The 24,221-nt window shown below is 35.0% G+C and overlaps 1 protein-coding gene across 1 annotated transcript; it reads left to right on the forward strand.

Annotated features, from left to right (window-relative positions):
• Nucleotides 1-10,921: 10,921 nt before the first annotated feature.
• Nucleotides 10,922-24,221, forward strand: smg (sterile alpha motif domain containing protein 4 smaug). Its single transcript, XM_089697617.1, has 7 exons — nt 10,922-11,429; nt 11,844-12,048; nt 14,901-15,547; nt 15,834-16,046; nt 16,522-16,619; nt 17,797-17,927; nt 21,787-24,221. The coding sequence occupies exons 1-7, from the start codon at nt 11,177-11,179 to the stop codon at nt 21,977-21,979; spliced, it is 1,740 nt and encodes a 579-aa protein (XP_089553743.1). The 5' UTR covers nt 10,922-11,176; the 3' UTR covers nt 21,980-24,221.

Raw genomic sequence — 24,221 nt, forward strand, 5'->3', positions numbered from 1 at the left:
TATTTTTCTAGCGATAAATAACTTATTTTAATGTAAAAATATATAAAGTTAAGATTTGTAGGAGATAAATTATTAAAATTACATGTATTAAACATATTATTACTAACTTATCATGTAGGTACCAACTGAAAATCTGGTGAAGAAAATAACTTAATTATTAATATTATGTAGGCACATTAATCTGTTCTGTTTTTGATGAATTAATTATTTATGTGTTTCTTTAATTGCACGCTGTCTTAAAAATTATTTACTATCAATTAATAAGCATAGCAATTAATAAGTCAAAATAAAGAAAAATTGTTTACTAAAATCTCCAATATCTAATCATTTAATCTTGTTTTTGCATCCACAGCGTAGGTAACAAACAAGAAGTCATTAAGTAATATGTTTTGACATTTTATAATCTGTCTTGTACAAAACACGCTTAGCTTATATTTGTAAACATACCACCATGATTAATTATGTTTACAGGAGGTAATGATGCGTAAAAATTAATAGTTATGATACATCTTATTAAAAATTTTAATCTGTCTTTATTAACTTATTTTACAACAATAACAATTATTGTTTTCAATGTGTATCAATGTATATTTTGTACAAGCATTAGGTATAAACCAATATAACCAATGGAAAAAGATTTACCTCTACAGTGGGTAATCATGTAGTGACTAGTGTCATGTAGGACGTAGGTACCTACGCACATAGATAGGTTCCTACTTTAAATAGCTTAGAAATTAAAGTAGGATATAGTTGCTATTCAATAACGCAATTTTTTCTTCTCGTTTCTCTTAAAATTTCGAATTGACTTGTAACTAGGTATGTAAATAAAATAGGTTAATAGTTACTAATTATTAATAAATAATAAGCAGCAAAATTTTTAAGTAAAAAGTACTACCGGGCTTCTTCCTCAGTACCTATCTAATAATAAAATGCATGAAATAATTGGAAACACCATTTGGTCAAACTATTAGCCGATATGAACGCATTGAGATCCGTCCGAGCGAAAAGATGGGAACAACTGTCGTTTTACTTCCGTATATTTGACAAGAGTTTTTTTAAAGGCATGGACGTATAAAAAAAGACGGACGCCGTATTACGAACTAACAACGTGAAGCCACCATAGTAAGCTAGCGATCGTGTAAAGACAATAAACACGCACACACTCTCACCATAGTAAGCTAGTCGGCCGCCATTACGTCGTGAACTACCGACTGATTAACTGCGTCACTGTTTCACAAAAAATATTTAAAATGCCGTCTTGCGTGGTTAAATGGTGTCGCAACAGTACAATTTTAAATAACAAATCACAAGGGATTACATTCCACAGGGAAGCAAGTTATTTCTTTTATGTTTTAATGACAAAATTATTACGGCAAAATTTATAGAAAAAAATACAGCCGCCATTGTCATCAACACAGCTGTTGCCATGGCAACATGGCACACACACATGGATGTTTCGCCGCCATTACTAGGCTTCACTCAATGTTTAGGCGATATACCGTCCGTCTTTTTTTATACGTCCATGTTTAAAGGTTTGAGATTTTTTTTAGTCTTGGATAAATCTTAAGTTAAGGTTCCTATAACCTAACTAATGGATTTGCAAAAAACAACAACAAACGATTCTTTAGCTCTACGTATGCATAGCATTTATAATTTTTGTAATACGCCTTTGCTTCGCTATCATATCAATTTTTTCATAGCTTTTACTGCATTACATATGCACCTTATTTAATAAATCACAAACTAAATACCTAAACATACAGGCTTCATATAGGCATGTAAATGTAAGAGGGTATAGCAGGATAGGTAGGTATTTGTTTTGAAATAAATGTCCATATCTCAAACAATAATTAAAACAACAAAAACCCTACAAAAATATTTAATCCCCAAAACGCCAATTATAAAATGATATTTAATGCCTCAACCTGTATTCCAAATATTTTTAAAAATCTAAAGAAGGATTGAACTCATAAAGTAATCCTGAGCTATACGGGAAGACTGTTATTCCGTATTCGAATTTCGACTGCGCAAATTTTATTGCTCATAGACAATAGAAAATGGCGGCACGCGTCTACAGATTATTAAAAGCAGAAGATTACGTCGGCGGGAAATTGGGTAAAGAGTAAAGATGTTTAATTTAATCTTTTTATTGATTCTGGAAACGGGTGGAACCAATAAAAAGATTATGCAGGGGGATTAAAAATAATAATAGTAAGTAGTTAGATACCTAAGACTGAGTATACGGGAGTAGATAATATAACTTTGGATATTAAATTTCTAAAACCAGCTTTAGATAAATAATTAACGATAATGTTGTTTCATTGTAGAACACATATTATTTGAAGAATGCTTTCTGTAAATCCAATTAATAACTTTAGTCTATGCTTGTTTGATATTAAGACTCACAATATCGAAGAGAGATACATTTTACAAAAATTATCTTTACTGAAATTTATTTTTTTTGGTTTAAAAATGGAAAATGTTTAAACGGCGCCATTTGCGTGTTATTTTTTTTTAATTCGACGCAACGACAGGCAATGATTTGCAAAAGTCGTCGCCATTCAATGAAAGGGACATTGTAAGGAATTAGGATCTCAGAGAAATTTCGTCACAGTAACTGTACAATATGCAAATGGTTTGTCTCAAGGGATTAAGATAAAAGGGTGTCTGTTTGCTAGCCATTGCAAACATTTTCTGAGAACATCAGTAACGGGCTGTTTGCGTTCTTAAAACTAAACCTCGGGGGATATGTCAACATATTGTAGCTTCGCGTAATTTTATACTGTTGAATGTTTTCATTACAAACATCGCATTGCAATTTTTTTACGCTGTATAATGTAACGTTGTTGGATACAGTTTTTGTTAGTTACTTACTTTTAAAATTGATAACAAAACCTGCGTGTTTCCACATTTTAGGAACGCGCTAATGTTTTGTTATTTTACATGGTAGGTACTGTTACTTAATAATGGTACCTACCTACTTACTTCATTTTAACTTATATATATGTAAAACCATAATACTTATGTAGATTGTAGACAAAATTACAAAGCCACAAATATTCGAACCTCAATTAAATTTTAGAAAATTTTCAAAACCCGTTTCCAACAGTAGTTTAATTTAGTTAAAAGTTAACACTTTTCCAGATGAAACCACGCTAGCTAACTAGCTAGCGTGGTTTCATCGTGGTAGACAATACCTATATCATGATGAACTCATCATAATATAGGTATTGTCTACCACGATAACTATTTATTCAGTTCAATATAAAAGGGAAAGAATATTATAAATCCCAACAGAGGGTTGCATAGGGCGTTAACGTAATTGTTAATATGGACAGGGGTGCAATATGGGGTAGCACCCCTTGTTACACAACCCCTTGCATTATGTATATATCGATCTGATGGAGAAAAAAAAAGCCTGTGTCTATGGGATGGTTAGATTAACTATCTACATTAATACTAGCGGTCCGCCCCGGCTTCGCCCGTGGTACATATGAAAAATAGATGTTGGCCGATTCTCAGACTTACCCGATATGCACAGAAAATTTCATGAGAATCGGTCCACCCGTTTCGGAGGAGTATGCAGACTAACATTGTGACACGAGAATTTTATATATAAGAAGATTATAAAGAGTATTATCTATTTGTTTGTTATAATTATTTAACTCGAGAACTGCTGGATCGATTGCTACAATTATTTTACCATGAGAATAGCAGCTGCTGTAGGTACCTACCAACCATATATTTTTGATTCATGTCTAAAAATCCTATCCTTATTCCTACTTCCTACTAATTCCTACAATTAATATTATAAATGCGAAAGTTTGTGAGGATGTGTATGTGTGTGTGTTTGTTACTCTTTCACGCAAATATTACTGGAACGATTATAATGAAAGGAAAGCTAGTATTATATAAAGACGAAGCATATGAAGAAGTTTGTTGCCTAATTTACCTAAAACAAGCAGCCAGCATACCGTATCATAGGATAAAAAAGTAAGAACGTATAGGTACCTATACCTAAAATCAACCTTGGTACCTACATTATTTATGTTTATTACAATGGTTTATTATTAAAACCTATATCTTCCTATAGGTACCTAGGTACGCTTATTAATGAAAGACAAAAATTGGGATGATGTATGATCCTGCACCAACAACAATCAAAACATGTAAATATCTAATAATTTATCGCATTGTTACTAGTTACATAGTTACTTTTTCTTATCGATCAAACCACTGAACAAGGAAAGATCATACAAATGCCCTGTTTCCTAAAAAAACAATCAGTGTATTATTGTGGTATTATGGTTTATGATAGCATCATCGCCACGCGTCAAGGTGCGAAGCCATGTGTCGCCTGATGACAATCCTTTATTGTTATCTATTATCTTTGGACACGTGACCATATTTAGAATTTTAGATACACTTCTGTAGATAGTTGACCTACTGCGATGATATTGAGGTTCATATTGAATCTATGGGTATCTACTACTTACCTACCTGCTAGATGTTTTTCAAATTATAACATCCAGAACCGTCAACCGAAAAGCATTAAAATCCGTTCAGCCTTTAACCGACTAGGTATACAAATATTGTCAAACTAGGTATAATCTGAGTATAAAATACTTGTTAAAGATAAACTAGGTACATCTATCTTCAACACAGAAGTAGAAATGCATTGGCCATTGGCACATAAAACAGTATAGGTATAGATTATAGGTATGAAACTTACCTACTTTTATTTAAATGCTATTTAAAAAAGAATTTATTGTTTTTAGTAGGTACCTAGGTACCTATCGAACGTATGTATTACTTTACTCTTTGCTATCGAAGTAGTTTATTTGTAAACTCATAAACTGTTCTAATTGTATTTACCTACACGAGTGCCATAGACAATATTTTTATTTCTGGTCAGAGCCGGAGTGACTACACATAAAATAAAATCTGATAAATCGCTAGGATTTACATTCTAACTATTTATGTTTCTCCGAATACAAAAACAATAAAAATATGGGCACCTAATTAATTATCCTATACCTAATATTAATAGCGCAACGCTTACGCACGATTCAACCCTAAAATGCTGGGGTATGTGTTAGGTATAGCTTTCATTGCGCTTTTTATGTATTTTATTTCACTCATGATAAGTACATCAAACGTAAAGTTGCTATTGGTTGAGCGTTTTTGTAGGTATGTTGCGCAAACGCATGCCACGCCTACGACGCGCTGTGTATTATCATGGGTATTATGTACAAACAGATTTGGAATTTCTTGCGCCGTAGCATTCGAAATTTATTTTTTTATAGATAATGAAGATTTTAAACATAGCCAATCTCACGTACCTAATATACAATTTATTGTTCTATAAAGAACCGAGGAGGCTTCTTAAGCCTACGGGGTGTACCTACATTATTACATACATATTTTAATCGTATGATTTATAAGATGGAGGTAAGTAAGGTATAATGAAACAACAAAGTTAAGTATACTCATTTTATTATTCATATTTACAATTGTTTTATCTTATTTAACATTTCATAAACATTTTTCAATCGAATTTTACATTATAAAGTTTATTCATAAACTATACGTTTAATTCTCGCAATAAACAATTATCATTATTTATCATTTCTAAAACACAATACAAAACCTCGAACACAATATTTCTAATGTATCTCACTAACTTCCCTAATACATTATGTTAGGTTAGCATACCGTTTAGATTATGAGTTGTAGTACCTATAGGTAAGCTCATTAAGTTCACAATTCTTCTAAGAATCAACACATACACTGTCTGTCGCAGTGCCCACACACGCTCCCATCCAGCCTGGCTCTCAACTCTGCCAATTTCTTCTTCAGAAATGTCACTTGAAACGCCAAACGCACTTCCCGAAGCTTCCGCCTGTCCCTGCTCTGTTTCGCTGCAAAATTGTTTCTCTCTCTTTGTTTTCTGTACATGTTATCCATCGCCTGAGTACTTTGGACTGCTCGTTTCATTCTTGGATTATTACCGAGTAAAGTGCCACCGTTTTTCTCCGCCATAGTCTGAAAAGCGTCTCGTTCAAACGCCTGGTATTCCGTATCATCTGACAGAGATTCTGCGTCGTAGAAGTCTTGTGTATGATTCCAGCTTTTAATAGAATCTGGAGATATTTGAGATGTAGGAACGCGATACGGTTCATAACTGCCTTCGTAGTATGTGTGGGCTAGTGGTGAAATGGATCGGTAAACATCTGGTGGCTTTTCTGGTTTATTATGTTTTGTTAAATCTAAGGCCTCGTCAGCGTAAGGTGTCCAGAGAGCCATTTTGAGTGCGCTTCCCCTAAATGTTTAAACTCAATTGATGAATGGCCTGTGGCGAGTGGGGGCGGGGCTGGAATAAGTGGTAGGGTTGATCCCTTAACGGGATCGAACGGGATGTTATTTATGACCGCAATACAAACTTGGTTTGCGAGCGTCGTTATGTAATGATTACATAATCTATGAAATGTATTATTTACATTATATTTAATTAATTTGTTTACAGTTTGAAGGTAATTATGTTTGTTATTATGATACAAATTACATGTTATTCAATTAAAATAGAGACTGTTATTTGAAACATTGGTAAATATTTTGAAATTTATTGAATAAAGAAAAATAAATCATTTTTAACCTAGGTAAGCATACGTACCTACAAGGTACCTATATAATAGGTACCTATTATGAAGTCACTTAACTTATATTCTTCGTCAGTAGGGTTGTCACGAGATACTGAATTTTTCAATACTTACCATGATTTTTACACGATAATTTTCTTTACCAATTTTTTTTCATCACAAGGCGACAGTCGACACGCGTTCAAATTTCTTTCCTCACAAAAACACCCATAAACACTGATTACATAAGTATCTTATTTCATACATATTCTATCCTACTTACTAATATTAAATCCAAACACGGATATCTTTTCGACTATTATGAACAGTGTAGAATTACAGGCAGCTGTTACAATGATATCATTATAAAATTTTGTTCCTCATTGTTATTAATCATAAGTGTTATATTTCCCTGCATGTTTTTATGGTGGTGTGCCACGCGCCTGCTATTTCGAAAACCCTTCCTCATTCAACTGTCAACGTTATTTTTTTTCTACATCACAATAATATTTAAGAATTATTTGATTTAAAGAAAATATAGCGTTTGTGTTAAAACTGTTTTAAAACAATGTACATATGTAACTTATAGTAGGTACCTAACTACCTAGTTTGTATAAATTTTATGAATAATAAAGAAATCCATCATAACTGCAATTTGAATAAATAGTAAGTTGATATATAGAAGGTACTTAACCTTCCATATGTAGGTACCTACATAATGCAGCAGCTAAGCTTTTTATTGTACTTTACTTAACGCCAATCTTCAAACAGAACATAATCCATAATCTAGTTCTAGTATTTGCCTAAAAAGTAAAGTAAGGTATTTATCAACACAGAGCAGCAAGATTAAATCCACAATTAATTTCATTAAACAATAGAAGCGTCAATTTCGCGGAACGCCAGGGAATGCCTAATCCCAGCCTCAGCTTAATCCCACCCGCCATAAACAGTTCCTACCATATTTTATTGTCTTAACAATAAATTGCGGATTAACTGTTCATTTACAATTGCTTTGAAATCAAAAGAAATTCTGAAAGTTATAAATGGAAAGAAGATTAAAATATCGACCAAACGATTTCATTTTAGTTTTGATGGTAATCCTATCATAGCTAACTTGCCGAAGTTTTCTTGTTTACTTATATCTTAAAAGTTATATAGAAAATTAATCACCAACTTTCTGCTTTCGAGAACGGCTGGAACAATTTCTATTTCATTTAATATTTGTTATAGATTTAAAGGAGAGAATAATTGCAAGAAACCCTTTAGGTAAGGCGTTTAACTGACTTCCAGAATGGATGAAATTCACACTGAAACTCAAAATTTCATTAAGATTAATATTTAATAGCTTAAAACGTTAAAATATATTATTATTTATTTCAAAGTTGGGTAGGTACACAAACTGTAAAACCGTTTGAATCCTCCACAGCATAGTAAATAAGATGCATTATGACACAAACCATAGATAATTCATATCATTGAAACATCAAAACTGCGTTTTAATAAAAGAAATCCATCTCACTTAAAATGATTTTCATTATTAACCCGTTGCTGTCAGTCGCATAATACAGACCACCACTGGACATTATTTAGTTATGAAAAGATTTCAAAATGGCGACCGGAAACGTAAAATACGCGCAAATGGGGACATCACAGTTGCTTCCTTGATGACGCTTCGATACACTTTTTGAATGGTTATGCTGGACATGCAATTATCTATGGGAAGTAATTTTTATTTTTTGCGCACCCTTGTATGACACATTTGGCAATAACTATGAGATTATCGTGCTATTTAAACGTTGGCAGTAGCTATTACGATCTACTGAATAACATTTTTTAGAACAAATTAGTTTTACTTATTTTCACAGTAACGTTGAGTAAAACAGTAATACTTCCTGCTATACGATTATTTAGCAACAAAAGAACTTCTATTCCTATAACTATTATATAACATCTTTAATCATTATATTGATTTGAGTTTGATTCTGAGATTAGTAATTTATTATCCCTACGCATCCGATATCGATTTACTGCTACAATATTTAAAGAACGAAATACCACGCTATAGACAATATCATCGATATCTAATAAATGTGCAAAAATATTTCAATTTCAAACTCAAACATTTATTTATTCAATTAGACTTCTTTTAGAAGCACTTTCGAATCGTCATTACATATTTTTAACATTTACCACCGATTCGGAAAGCAGTATCTATGGAGAAGAACCGGCAAGAAACTCCATAGCCTATTGCCTAAATGTGTAAATAAACCGTTACTCCAAACCACATAAAGATGTTTCAAAACCACAACTTGATTTATTGTGCGTCAACAATTGAAAAGTTCATTCTTCCCATATAATACCAATAACGGAAGTATAAAATGGATATAAAACAAGAATTAAAGGGAACAGTTAAAACCATCGATCTTCGAATGTCAACAATACAAAATGGTCATGTGGACCGCTATACCGCAGTAAAGGGTTACTGCAATTCTTGCAATATACGCCATGTGGTATTTTGAAGAATTTTATGTGTTATATTATGTTATAACTACCTTTATCTGATATCAATAAATTTATAAATTAAGAAAAGGGAAATCAAATACCGACATTAATTTGATAGATAGCCATTTCATACGATCGAGATTTTTAAAATAAACGGTCCATGTTTTAATTTTTAACAAAAGTCTATATTCTAGTTCCATAATCTTAAGTTTGAAGATAACCATTTTAATAAGTACCTATTAGATGTGTATTAGATACAGATAATTAAGAATGACACAATAATTTGTTTTTTTTTATTTCTCTTCACTTCTTGTACAAAATTAACCACAGACCTACGTAGACAGACATACAAACAAGGAATCCCAAAGTACCTATGGTAGGTAAGGTATTGTAAAAACGGTATTCTCTCAAAAAATAAAATAGTTCTACAACGAAATGTATGCAAATTGTATAATTTGCATTGTTGGCGCATTTTCGCAACAGGGACAAAGGGTTGGCCCGATTGTAGTTGTATCGACAATTAGTTCAATTTCTATGACTACCTAAGCTACGGCCGCGGCGGCGTGACAAATTGAACACAACAAAACATTTCTAATTGTTTCTATTTAATGATCCTATTTAGAAGAGAAAGTTGCTAATTATTTATGCATTTGTTATTCTTTGCAGTGGATTCGCAACACGTCTGAATTATTGGAAAAAAATATTCTGACTTGTATCGCGATGTTTTGCTATACTATAATTTGGTAGATATATATTTAAATACCGATCAACGGTTTTTGACCTTTTGGTTGTTTTAAATTATTTCCCGAGTACTTACAAAATATTTTTTTTTATTGTTTCAAAATGTTTAGGTAAGTAACGTAAATAACACGCAGATACCTAGCGTTACAATCTCAAAAATGTTTCAAAGGCGCAAAATTTTCATTTTTTCACTCTCAAAATTTTTTATGCGAACAAAATAATTGTATAAGATGTCCAACCTTTATGACGCAACAATAAGACCATGTTCCACGGTGGTCTTGGATTCAAGAAGCCGAAACTATTTAAGTTTAATGTACCTAGCTTGGATTTTACACTAATTCTTGCTTGGGACTCAAATCTTTTTACTAGTTGTTCTTGCGTCATGTTAGATTTTTTTTTTATATTTTCTAGTTTCCTTCAGAAAAAAACTAGAGATAGTAAGGAACTATTATGTATATCATGTGATCTAAACTTATATTAAAAAGTGTAAGTATACCTATTTATTTATTTTATTTAAGTAATTAACTATTAATTTATTTATCTAATTTATAGTTTTAGTTGTATACGTAGTATATTATTATTAGTCTGTGGTTTTAGTTTGTTTGTTACAATTTAACTCAAAAACTACCTAGGTATCATAGATAGATAAACGTTCGCATTTATAATGTGTATGAATACTTTGTTTTTTTTTTTTTTGATAAAAGCTAAAAATTCTTTTCGAGTACATAATTCGAATATTCGAATCTTTTTATTCGTAGTCGGTAGCGTTAAAAGTTGAAATGTAGGTAACTTATTGCTCTGAGTAGGTAACTCTTACTTTTTTATTCAGCGCCATCTAGTATTTATGAACAGAGTGTATGCAAAAACGTTAAACATGTGGTAATACGTGGGAATACTATTTTTGCAATAATTATGTAGTTATTGCAAATTCCCCCTTGAAATAAAATAATAACATTTTTACATTTTAGGCCTTAGACATTACAATAAAATTGCCACTTATGTCATCTGTATTTGTAAACAGAAATTAATTAGTTATCTGTGCATAGCCATCTTGGAAAATTAAATTATTTGACTGATCCGCGAATCGGAATAAATGTTATGTTTTCGTTCTACCTACAAATATAAAGCAAAAATTTCGCGCTGTACCACGTCGTACTCGTGGCTATTCCGCTGCCGCCGCCGTTACAAGTCAAATATCTACAGGTCTGAAGCAATTCCACAATCAGCTGTCACATATCTGACGTGTATGGAACACAAACAAAACTGATATTTTGCGGTGATATGCTGCAATCGAGATGAACGGCACGTTTTATGAGCAGCTGGGGGGTGTGGCAGGAGTGTTCGAGCAATGGGGCACGTGCGAGCGGACGGTGGTCGCGTGCGCGCTGGCCCGCAGGGTGCCCTGGCCAGGGCTACGGCTGGTGCAGAGGACTGTGGAGGCCGCCCTGCAGAACCATGTAGAAGACGAGCGCCTGGAACGGGACGCAAATGACGAAACGCTCTTAGCCAGCTTATTGGCGGCAAGAGCAAATGATGACGATGAAGAAGGTATTTTGTTAATATGTAAATATTCATAATTTATTCATCCATACTGCAATAAAATCCAGTGATGATAAGAAAATTCCATAATATAATTGGAGATTGTATGAAGCAGATCCTAAACGCTAAAAAAGCAGTGAAGGAGGCAAAAATAATGAGACAATTTTATTATCAGATTAAAACTTAAAAATTTAACATCTCATAGCAAATACTAAAACTTATTAATTTCTTACAATAGCAACAGTAAAATATATGTTCCATATGTAATTTTTTCATTCTAAATCTTTTCAACAATCTTGAAAAAGTTTATTGAAGGAACAAAAAAATTTTGTTTACCTTCACAAATTATTATGAAAAATCAAGTTAATAAAATTTATACAACAGATATGTTTGTAATACATAATTATAAATAATGTTCGACAGACAGTGAACGGCTCCGTCAACTCCTGACCCTATTGCCGCTGCTACGAACAGACAATGAGCGAGCCAAGAATGTTTATGTGGGTGCCGCACCTGCACTTGTGCAGCGCTGTGTGGACGCACCGCGGAGAACAATAGCACCAGACCTGTGTAGACAGCTGCTTTCGTATCTGCTGGTGCATCCCGCACTTACACATAATGACCAGAGGTATGCTTTGAAGTAGTAAATTAAAAAAAATAGACGGGTTGCACTCCGGGAGTGCCGGCAGAAGTGAAAACTTGATTATTAACATTGAGCATGTTTGATATTTTGGAATGGTATCCGTCTTACGCTTTTTCGATCAGGTCACGTGTCCTGACGCGAGTTTAAGATTTTATACCCATTAAAGAAAAAGTGCTCAACGCCACTAAAGAAGTTTTCACTTCAATAAATAAATATTCCAGGACAATTTTCACACGCGGCACGATCTGATCCCATACTAAGCTTTTGCTTGTGTTGTGGAGACCAGATGGCTGATAAACATACATATATATAATTTTAAATAAATACTTATATAGATAATTTACAGCCAGACACAGAGCAAACATCTGTTCATCACACAAATATTTGACCTGCATGGGAATCAAACCCACAACCTCTGGCTTGGAAGGTAGGGTAACTACCAACCAAGCCAACCGGTCAGTCAGAAAACAAAGACAAATTGAATTTATAAAAATACATGTTTCATGTTGATTATTTTTTTTTTTGCAATAATAACAAACTTTCAAATAAGTAAGAACAGATTTTTTAATTTTAATCATGCTGAGATTAAGATAAAAGATAATTCAGTACATTATCAAAAAAATGAAACAAATTGTAGTATTTATTTGAACTATGCACCACAGTTATCAATCTACAAAAAATGAGAGGTTGTTTATGATTTGAAGACCCAGTTGATACAATAACTGACAGATTATATCATCAGGGAAATTTATTCAACTAGTCATACTTATTGCATTTTTTATCTGCTTTTTATAAAAAAGAAATATGTATTCATATATTTTTAAATATTTTTTGTACTATTTAAAATAATATGTAGGTTTACTTATTATCACATTAAAATTGATATTTCAAAATATGAAACCAAGTCTTTAAATTTTTCAACCAATAAGTCAATCAAACTTTGACCACATATTGTAAAAAAAAAATTAAAATCTTTTGCTAAATTAAATACAGTGGTGGTCACATAATTAAAGACACTAAGAGCATTTTACACTACCCAAAACACTTCTCTCAACATTTTTTTTCACACTACCATTGGAACTTGTTAAATAATTTTAAAATATTCAGGTATGTGTTTTCTAATGCTAAACTAAATTTTATCTACAGAACTTGTCGGTTTGTTAGATTTAATTCGGTTCATCCGTACTACTAGCAGTTTTAACCTTGCAAAGGTCTGGCCATATAATTAAAGACATTAGACTCGCTTATGAGAAATATAAAAAAATATTATTTAAATGAGATTATTTTTCCAACACAAAATGCCTGACGTATTTACAAAATATTTTTACACTTTTCAATATTTGGTTGCATGTCCTTTGGCAGTAATGACGGTTTACATCTCTTGGGCATTGAAGTAACTAATTTTGTACAAGTTGCATCACTAATTTGGTTCCATTCTTCGAAAATGCTTTACAAAGTTAGTCGACGTTTGATGACCGCTTTGCCGCGACTTCTTTCTTTCTTGATTCCATAAGTTTTCGATCGGATTTAAACCCGGGCTGTAGGGGGGACCAATCCAAAACAGTTACAGATTGGTTCCTTAACAAGCACTTCACTACTTTTGCCGTGTGCTTAGGATCATTATCGTGTTGAAAATTCCAAACAAAAGGTAAATTTTCCTCCGCATAGGGCAGCATGTATTGCTCTTAAATATACTTGTACTGGAATTTATCCATGTTGCCTTCTGTCTTTTTGACAGGTCCAATACCAAGTCCAGAAAAACAGCGCCACAAATTGATATTTCCACCCCCATGTATGACTACTTATTAGTGTATGGTTGGATCTATTTCCTTATTGAGATGGCGTCTTACATATTGTTTTCTGACAGAATTAATCATATTAATCTTAGTTTCATGCAAAAACAGCACATGTTTCCATTCTCGTTCAGTCCAGTGTTCGTATTTTGTAGCAAAGTCAAATCTTGCCTTCACATTTTGTTTTTTCAAAAGTGGAACTTTCCGAGATACTCTTCAGTGCAAGTCTTCCTCACACAGTCTCCGTCTTATTGTCCTTGCAGACACCCCCTTCAAGCCTGCTGCACCATACAACTCTGAACTGTATCAGTTACGACCCTTTAAATGGATCTTTTTTAGCCAACAACACCATTTTTTAATCTTTCGGCCGAGTAGTTTCACTTGGTTTTGATTTTCTGAGTATGTTTTCGGTCGTGTGGAACATCTTGACATGTCTTTATAGCATTCATAACCATATCCTTGGAACATTTTAATTATCATGGAAGTTAAAAATAATTTTTCTTGTGGACGAGTCGCAACTCTTGTTTTTAACCATAATAATTGATATTAAAACAATTAAACATGTGAATTTTAATTTTAAATGTTAAATATACTCAAAAAAATTATGGAGTGTCGACGATTTATGAAATTACGCGGCAAAACGAAGAAAAGCACAGTGCTGTTTCTTTTTATTTATAAAAAATTATAACTCATTTCTTGTTGTCTTTAATTAAGTGGCCAGCTACACGTACGTAAACAAAGTTTGTGTTACATTCCCACAGAGAGCAAGTGTCGAAACTAACAAGGAATATAACTATTTTTTGTCCCTCATTTTAAAGAACATATTGTCTTGTATGGTTTAATAAAAATAATATTAGATTAAATACCTTTTTCAGATAATTGTACTTCCTAATGTAAATCTTTTATGGTCAATTCGGGGGTGTCTTTAATTATGTGACCACCACTGTATATCCTCCATAATAAAGTTTCTTGTAAGAGTGAATAAAATTCTTATGTTCACCTCTTACATAAATCTCACATTGTTTTGTAAAACTACCTTTACAGGACGTTAACACAATGGTTACGATACCTAGAAAATCATATATCAGGTAATAGAAATACAGAATCAGTGTGGCAGCAGCGGATAGACCCCTGCCTACTGCCCGAGACAAATATTTGGAGCACCAATAATGCTTTTAGACGCACCATCGGCAAGAATGTAGAATTCAGAGGCATACTTGATGCAGTAGACCCGCCGTCCTATACGGATTTGTTACAAGAATCCTTCTCCAAGAATGGAAGGGACGTCGATATTAGTTTAGAAGGAGACATATTGAATTTTGACGTAGCTATTGGCAATCAGAAATCGCAGAGATCGAATAGTCTAACGCCGCCGTCGACGAATTTCTTGCAAATATCGTCGTCAGCGGAGAATTTGAGCGACGAACCGTTTGTACAGAAACCTAGGAGTTTTTCGTTATCGAGTGAACATAGTTTAGGACAATTGAGGCCAATTAGTGTTATGTATGGGACGACGGGCAGTGAGACGAGGTTGGATGACTTGCGGTCGAACAATTATACGGAACATCCGGGAATGTCGACCGTAGGGGCGTGGTTGAAGAGCTTGCGGCTGCACAAGTATGTGTGGCTGTTCACCAATATCACTTATGAGCAAATGATGGCGATAGATGAGAAATATTTAGAAAAATTAGGTGAGTGTTTATTTTATGTTGTTGTTTTTTCAGTTATTTCAAGAGTTGGCATTGCCTTCATAAATTTTCAGTCATTTTCAGAATTTAATTAAAAATAAATATACATAAATTTATATTATAATAATGACCATAATGAAGTGAAATATATAGAAATTTTTCGGTGACAACAAAATATCACATACACCACAACTTGCACATGACGTGTTTTAAATATTTATCCTTTTATATCTTTGTAACTTGTTACCAGCCAAGTACCACACGAATAACAATAATAAAACAATTCCAGGCGTAACAAAAGGTGCCCGGCACAAGATACTCCTGTCCATTAAGAAGCTGAACGATAGACCAGCGATTCTGGAGGCGGTGCGAACTGAACTCGCATCGAATCCAAGTCCTGGTTGTGTGGTTCGAGCGCTGGAGAAGCTCCGGGGGGTGTTGCTGTCTCCGATGCCCCCAGGGTCCGATCTACCTGCTGGGCTGGTGCAGGCTTTAGATCTCGGTGAGATTTTTATAAGAATTGGTGGTAAATGTTAAATGTTATGACCATTCAAAAGTGCTTTTATATGAAGTCTTATTGATTTAAATATTTGAGTTTGATAGGTTATGAATTTGTAGAACTAACAGTTGAAACGATTTTAGTCGTTGACTGTTAAGGTTGATTATAAACAATGTTATTATGTTTATGTTTAAATCATATCTTTAATATAAAAATGAATCGCAAAATGTGTTGGTAAGAGCATAACTCGAGAACGGGTGGACCGATTTCGATAATTCTTTTTTTATTATATTCCTTGAAGTACCAGGATGGTTCTTATGTAGAGAAAACATAAATATGTACCACGGGCGACGCCGGGGCGGACCGCTAGTAGGTAATAAAATAATATGTAGCTGAATTTTTTATTCAATTTAATCCTACAAAAAACATTGTAAACATGAATTGTACAGAAACATAATAGAACATGTGAATGTTTCAGCATCAAAATGTATGACGGGCGAAAGTAATGTGAGCACTACGGACGGAGAGTTGGACATGTTAGACCCAATGTCGCTGCATTGTTGGCTGGTGGAGAAGGTATGTATTTATTTTATTGCTTGAAGTACTAAATGTGTTCTACTTTAATGTATGTATAATATAATTAATTTTGGCGAAAGAACTTGTACTACAATATAAATGTTATTTGGTTGGCTCATAAATGTTTCACTGCCCAGCCGTATCAGTGATGTTCAAACGGCAGTACCAGTAGTATAATATTTAAATTGTATGTTTGTGTTGCGTGTGGCATATATTGGCAGATGGAATCTTAATACCTATATATTAAAAATTTATTATGTATTAAGATTCATAATGAATTTTTCATTATGTAGTTTTGTTGTTTATAGTAGAGTCATTATAATAGGCAACATAATATGACAGTTCAACAAAATTCAACATCGTAACCTATACCCGGCGCGGCCTAAGATGATCCCTATGACAGTTCGTCTTAGTGATTGCTCGTATGATGGATCGTGTCGATACTTTACTATTTTATAGGCTAAGGCGTGGTTTGCATTCAGTCACGTCGGTAAACATGTTTTTACAAATATTATAAAATGAATTTTTAACGTCTATTATGTAAACGAAACGGTAAGTAAAACGAAAGTTTTCCAAAACATAAAAATGCACCTTATCATTTTCTCGTAATCTTTAACCCGTTTAACACAGTGTATATTATTTTATCATGAAAATGGAATCCCCCATTTAATTTTTCTAAAAAACTTATATTATCATAGGTAAGTAAATTAACGCGAACGGTAATTAATTAATTAATTATGCTGCGATCTTCTGTTCCATTCAATAGTGAATGAACTATAGCTTAAGCATGGAAAAAATGTGAACTCGTTTCCATTATCGAAATTTGTTTATCGATACTTTCCGCACTAGTCGATAAATGCCAACGATGTAAGTTTTGAAGGACGTAAACGTAAAGTCAGATTGATATAATTTCTCGTAAATGTTAAGAATTGTTATAATTCCAACGGAATATCATTGTAATGGCATAAAGCTACGTAAAAATTAATAAATGCCATTTTTAGACGCCTCCAATACGTTTCTAATTTAATGGTGACGCCATTACAAGTTTGTCTCTTGAGAATAACTGTCAGTGTCATAGGGATCATCTTAGGCCGCGCCGGGTATAGTAACGATGGCATGGAACAATACGTTATTTCGCTTTGTTATATATAAATTGTATATATGTGTTGTATTGCAGGCGCTGCACCACGAGTCGTTCCGGTTAGGCTCGCTGCAGACGGCGCTGCGGAGACTGCGGCACCGCCTGCCGCCGCGGCAGTTCTTCCGCCACGTCAGCGAGCTGCCTGCGCTGCGACGCAACAAGCCGCGGTGAGGCACACACACACACACACGCACACGCACACACACACACACACATCAATCTTAACCACTGTGAGACTGCACACGACCTTCTTATGCAGACAACACGTGAGCTTAAACTGGACGTGGTAATCATCTCCGAGCCTTATAAGCACCTGAGTAGTGGGTCCTGGCTCACTGACAAAGATGGGAAAGTTGCCTTATGGACCTGTGGTAAGAGCCCCGTAGAAAGTATCAACAATAAGAACACTACTGGCTTTGTGAAGGCAAGGATCGGAGGAATATACTTTTACAGTTGCTACGCCGCACCCAGCCTATCAATAGAAGAATTTAACGATCTCCTAGACAACCTTGTAGATGACGTGCAAAATAACTTCCCAGTGGCGATAGCGGGTGATTTTAACGCCTGGGCAATTGACTGGGGCAGCAAAAGCACAAATGCTAGGGGAAGGGCGTTAATCGAGGCAATGTCTGCAATAGATGTGGTCCTACTGAACAAAGGCAATAAACCTACATTTAGTAGAGGCGAAGCAAGCTCGATTGTTGATGTAACATTTGTTAGTAGCGTTCTTGCAAAGGAAAATACCTCTTGGCATGTCTCTGAGGTTTATACTGCGAGCGATCATCGAGCATTATATTGGGAGGTAACGAGCGGGCAAGTAAAATCCAGACCAGTGAAGCAAAAATCAAATATAAATGGCTGGAAGGTCAGTATTTTCGACCCCGAACTCTTCCATGTTACCATGGACGATCGACCAACTCAAGCACGCTATGCGTCGGACAAGGCTCGGGAGATTATCAGGAGAATAACAACTGCTTGTGATGCAACCATGCCTCGAAGACGAACAGGGAACCATCTGCCACCGGTTTACTGGTGGAATGAAAACATTGCCGAGCTAAGGAGAAAATGCATCCGTGCTCGACGACTCTCCCAGAGATGCAGAAAAACACCTCACTTTGAGCAACTCTACAAGAACTATAAGGAAGCTCGCTTAGTGTTAAACAAAGCAATCAAAGAGAGCAAAAGAAACTCTTGGACCAAAATGTTGGAAGAGGTAGAAAGTGATCCCTGGGGTAAACCGTACAAAGTGGTCATGAAACAACTAAAATATAACCGGACTACACCACCTAAAAATCCAACCTTCTTGAGGAAAATAGTCACCGTGCTATTCCCTCAGCAAGCTAAACTAAAACATAAAATAGTCCGTAATAAGAACGCTGTAATACCCCCGGTCACACACAAGGAACTGATAGACGCCTGTAACAGAATTGGAAACACCAAAGCTCCCGGATTAGATGGAATTCCTAACGTAGCCCTGAAACAGGCAGTTAAATCTGTACCGAGTATCTTTTTGGAAACCTTTGACGCCTGTCTCAAAGAAGGAATCTTTCCCACAATCTGGAAAAGGCAAAGATTAGTACTGCTCCCGAAAGGTAATAAGCCCCTCGATGAACCGTCATCCTACCGTCCTCTTTGTATGATTGACACGGCTGGAAAAATATTTGAGAGAATAATACATAACAGAATTGAAGAAGTAGTCGAACCCCTACTGTCGAACTTCCAATATGGCTTCCGGAAGGGTAGATCCACCCTAGATGCTATCGGACTTGTGATTGACACCGCCAAACAAGCTATTTCCGGGACTAGATGGAGGGGAGGCTCCAAGAAGTACTGCCTTGTTGCTACCTTAGACATAAAGAATGCTTTCAACTCAGCAAGATGGGATGTGATAATGGCAGCGCTTTCAAACCTGAAAGTTCCAGATTATCTTCAGGATATAGTAGCCAGCTACTTTAATGACAGGGTCCTCATATATGACACTGAAGGTGGACCTAAGGAATACAGAGTTACCGGAGGAGTACCGCAAGGTTCAGTACTGGGTCCCCTTCTATGGAATATTATGTACGATGGACTGCTCAAATGTAAAGTACCAAGTGAAACACAACTCGTTGCATTCGCCGATGATCTGGCAGTGGTGGTAGTAGCCAAATACTTGGAGGAAGTAAATTGGGTATTTGATAGGACCTTTCAAGTAATTCAAGAGTGGATGAACTCTGCTGGATTGGAGCTAGCAAAACACAAAACTGAGGCCGTACTTATTACCAGTAGGAAACTGACAGAAACAATGTCACTCAAAGTCGGCAACTATGAGGTTACAACGCAGCCATACGTACGCTACCTTGGGATAATGCTTGATTCACGGCTAAACTTCAAACATCATGCCGAACACATAGCAACCAAAGCAGCGGTGGTAGCGACAACGTTAGCCCGACTTATGCCCAATATTGGAGGTCCCAAACAACATAGAAGAAGACTTTTATCATCTGTGTCAACGTCGGTACTCCTGTATGGTGCTCCACACTGGTCTGACGTGCTGCAAAAACAACAACCCAAACGACAGGTCGCGTCGACGTACAGGGTCAGCGCATTACGTATTGCCAGCGCATTCCGCACCGTGTCCGTGGAGGCATCATGCGTGATCTCAGGATTACTTCCAATTGAAGTCCTAGCAGAAGAACGGAAGAACCTATATAATCGCAAGAAATCCAGCACAACACTCACAATGGCTGAGTTGAAAAGGGATGAAAGACGAAGGAGTGTCGAAAGGTGGCAACATATATGGGATACCTCCACTAAAGGAAGATGGACTCACCGCCTCATCCCGAAAATTAAACCCTGGGTCAACCGAAATCATGGCGAGGTCAATTATTACCTGACTCAAATGCTTTCTGGCCACGGTTGTTACCGAGAATACCTGCACCGGTTCAAACACGAAGACTCTCCAGACTGCACAACATGCAGCGGACAGGACGAAAACGCCGAACATGTATTCTTCGCATGTCCAGATTACCAGGAAGCTCGGCAGACCTGGAAAAGTATAGTAGGAGCAGAAGTTTGTCCTGAAACGCTAGAAGCAGCGATGCTCTCATCAAAACAAGCATGGGAAGCAACAAGCAACTTCGCAACAGAGGTATTAAAAGACCTACGAAGCAAGGAGCAGATGCGAAAAGCTGTGGCGTAATACCTAAATAAGAGGAAGAGCAGCAATGCTATACGTCCCCCCGTGAAGTAAAGCCTAACGGCCATCCCACGGGGATACGGACTGGAGAAAGAGGGTTGTTTTAGTCGGTATGGACCATGAGACCATGATCGAGACCGACATACCAGGTCACAGATCTAGACCTGAGATACTCAACGGTATTTTTTCCCTCTATAATAAAAAAAAAAAAAAAAAAAAAAAAAACACACACACACACACACACACACACACGCACGCACACATACGCCCACACGCACGCACCGGAGACGTACATGTTAAGTACATTAATAGTGGAGCCAATTTAATAGGCAACATTTGACGTCTATCAATTTTATCTTCGTAGGGAGGTAACCTGCCTAAAAAACATCGATTAAAGTTAATGGATCGATATGGACTTGAAACATATGGCAATTTTAAAATTCATTAGGCAAATCCCTGTCCAAGTAATATATTTTCTTTCGTAAATTCAAGGAGCAAAATAAAACAAATATCTACATAATTAAAAAAAATGTGTTTATTCAGGTGTACTTTATAGTTAACTTTATAGATAATTTTTAGAATTCTAAGAAAATTGTCTGGAATTTTATGAGTATTATTTACTTACTCAGGGTATGCATAACTAAGTGCCTTTCAGCTTAGAACACCGACAACCGGTCAACAAATCGAGATGAAATTTCAAATCTGTTATTTTTTGATATAATTTTATTGTTTAAGTCTTTTTACGTAATCAGTACATGCAAAACTATAAACCCCTATCATATACACCTATAGACACAAACGACGGAATCCATATCAATAAAGTATTCAAACCAATATTTCTCCCACAGATGGCGTCTCCCCCAGTCAACGACCCGCGGCCGTCGCCCCTGGATGCCCCCGCCCCCCCGCGGCAAGTCCAACTCCTACCCGCCCTTCCCCCCCTTTCCCCCCACACTACGACTCCCACATTTACCCCCTCCAGATGACTACTCGAGCCTAGACGCGCTATGCTTGCAAATGACAGAACAAGCGATTAATTAAGGGGGTTGGGGTCGATTGGAAATGACATAGATAAAAAATTCTATATTTTGAAGCGGGGTAAGCGGTTCGGAATTGACGTAGATAACTAAATTTTTGGACATAGACAACATTTGGTTTTGGAATTGAGCGACTTGTTTATGGTAAAAAATTAAAAATTTGTTGTTTTTTTTTACAAGTTTGAAGTTTGTTGTTTAAGGTGTTGGTGATTGGTTGATGAGCAATAATATATTTAAATCAACATATTGTTAATTATCAAATTGATTTACAGCAATGCAGGTAAAAATCAGTTTTGATCATCAATTGATAGCCTTTTTATGATAACATGGCTTTTAAATTTATTTTTATTTACAAGTCCATTTTTACATAATCAAAAATGAAATCGCCTCGAGAATATTTCTTGTTCAATTCGAAAATTTTGTAATTCTAATAAATGTATTTATAATATTTATGTAATATAAATTTAGCGTATAAATTGCTTTTAAGATTATTTAGTGAAGGATGCTAAGTCGCTCGTTCGCCTACGTATATTTCGAGCTTAGACTATTCGATTAATTGCAGTACATGATATATAAAACCTTTTAAAGGGTCTCAAAACCGTCACAATGCATCGATACATTTATAATACTTGCGTCCTAATAACACCAATCTGTATAAACGACGTTTAAAAAATACACATAATATCGGTTCATTGAGATAATCGAAGACTATTATCCTAACCATTTAAAAATGGCGCTCGTTTTGTATACGTATTACAATGGCATAGTTATTTATACAAGGGACATCAATTTATGGTTGCGTTTCGCTTCATATTCATAGTAAAAAAAGAATTGTTTTTGTCTCATTTTTAAACTTTGAACCTCATCATAAAGCGGAACGCAACCAAACCAAACATATAGTTTATGGCCAATATTCTAGAACAAATATTCGATAGATAAATATACCATCTCATAATATGCAATGTAATAAAAAGAGACGGATATAACATTTATCCTTCATGTATGTTAACGGGTGAAAAATCAACCATTAACGTAATAAGTTTAGATAACATAGTACATGCATATGACAGACTACAGGGCGTAATAACATAGTCACAGATAGCTTTAAATAAAATCCAATTCAAATACAAAATTCGAAATCATATTCCGTTTATCGAAACGCGTAATTTTTGTAGCAATTAAGGATATGACAATATTAATTTTTATATTTTTGCACTGCGTAAAATTCACTTTAATTTGTATATGGGGAGCTTATATTATTGTATAAATCATTAATTTATTTATTAAGTTTTATTATTGTGTAGTTAATTCTTTTTTCGCAAACGTTCACGAATCATCGTTCAAGTTTGTACATACAATTAAATAATGGAACGCGATACATCGACACTATCCGCCTTTATTGTTATGGCGGTGATTTTACAAAATAATATATTTATAAGAGTGAGAGTGTACATCAAAGTGTGCTGCGCCATCTTTATGAGCTGATTTTTATATTTTTTTTTTCCAGAAAATAAATCAAACCTATTCTACATTTATTTACTGTTTTCGATGAGCTCATAAAGATGGCGTATGCAAGCGTGAAGCTATGTCCTGAATTTCTTTGGTGCTAATTTGCAACATTCGTTTTGGGTTAGCCATTAGTAAGTTAGCTAGATGTAGATTTCACAAGCACTGCCTGTCAGCAGAGCTTATTAGATTACCGACGGCCTAAGTGCTCGGGCTCGGGCCAATTGTAAGTAATTATTGTTGTGTGGTGTGTATGTTGTTATTTTGGCGCGCGATAGCATTACCCTGTCAATGTCAAAATGTATGACGTTCTATTTTTTTTTTAATTTCATTGTCTATGCTTTTTTTCGAATGAGTTTGTACTTTAACATCAATTCAGATGTTTATAGTGCAGTATGTAGATCATTACTGATTGCTTTCCAAGTCTAGGCCAGTAATGCTATCACACAGCCATGTTTAATGTTATTGTGCAAGAGACCAGTTGACGGACAGCACTGTTAACTTATTTAGGTGTAATTGTTGACTGATTGAATAATTTATATTTCAATATCATTAATTTTTATTTTAAATGTTATATAGAATGCTATCTTTTACGGAGGTTTTGACTGGATCAAAATTATTTTTGATTGTGAAGTGTGCAATTTATTTTATATTGATTTCATTATAATATGGTTACTATTGTATGGTTATTTCTTCACATTGTGTTGACAATTACAGATGTATATGCAAAGTCTACATTC

Source organism: Colias philodice, chromosome 7 (genome assembly GCF_061535455.1).
Source record: "Colias philodice isolate Cphi_HAF_F1 chromosome 7, ilColPhil1 Martin Lab GWU primary, whole genome shotgun sequence".
NCBI lineage: Eukaryota > Metazoa > Arthropoda > Insecta > Lepidoptera > Pieridae > Colias > Colias philodice.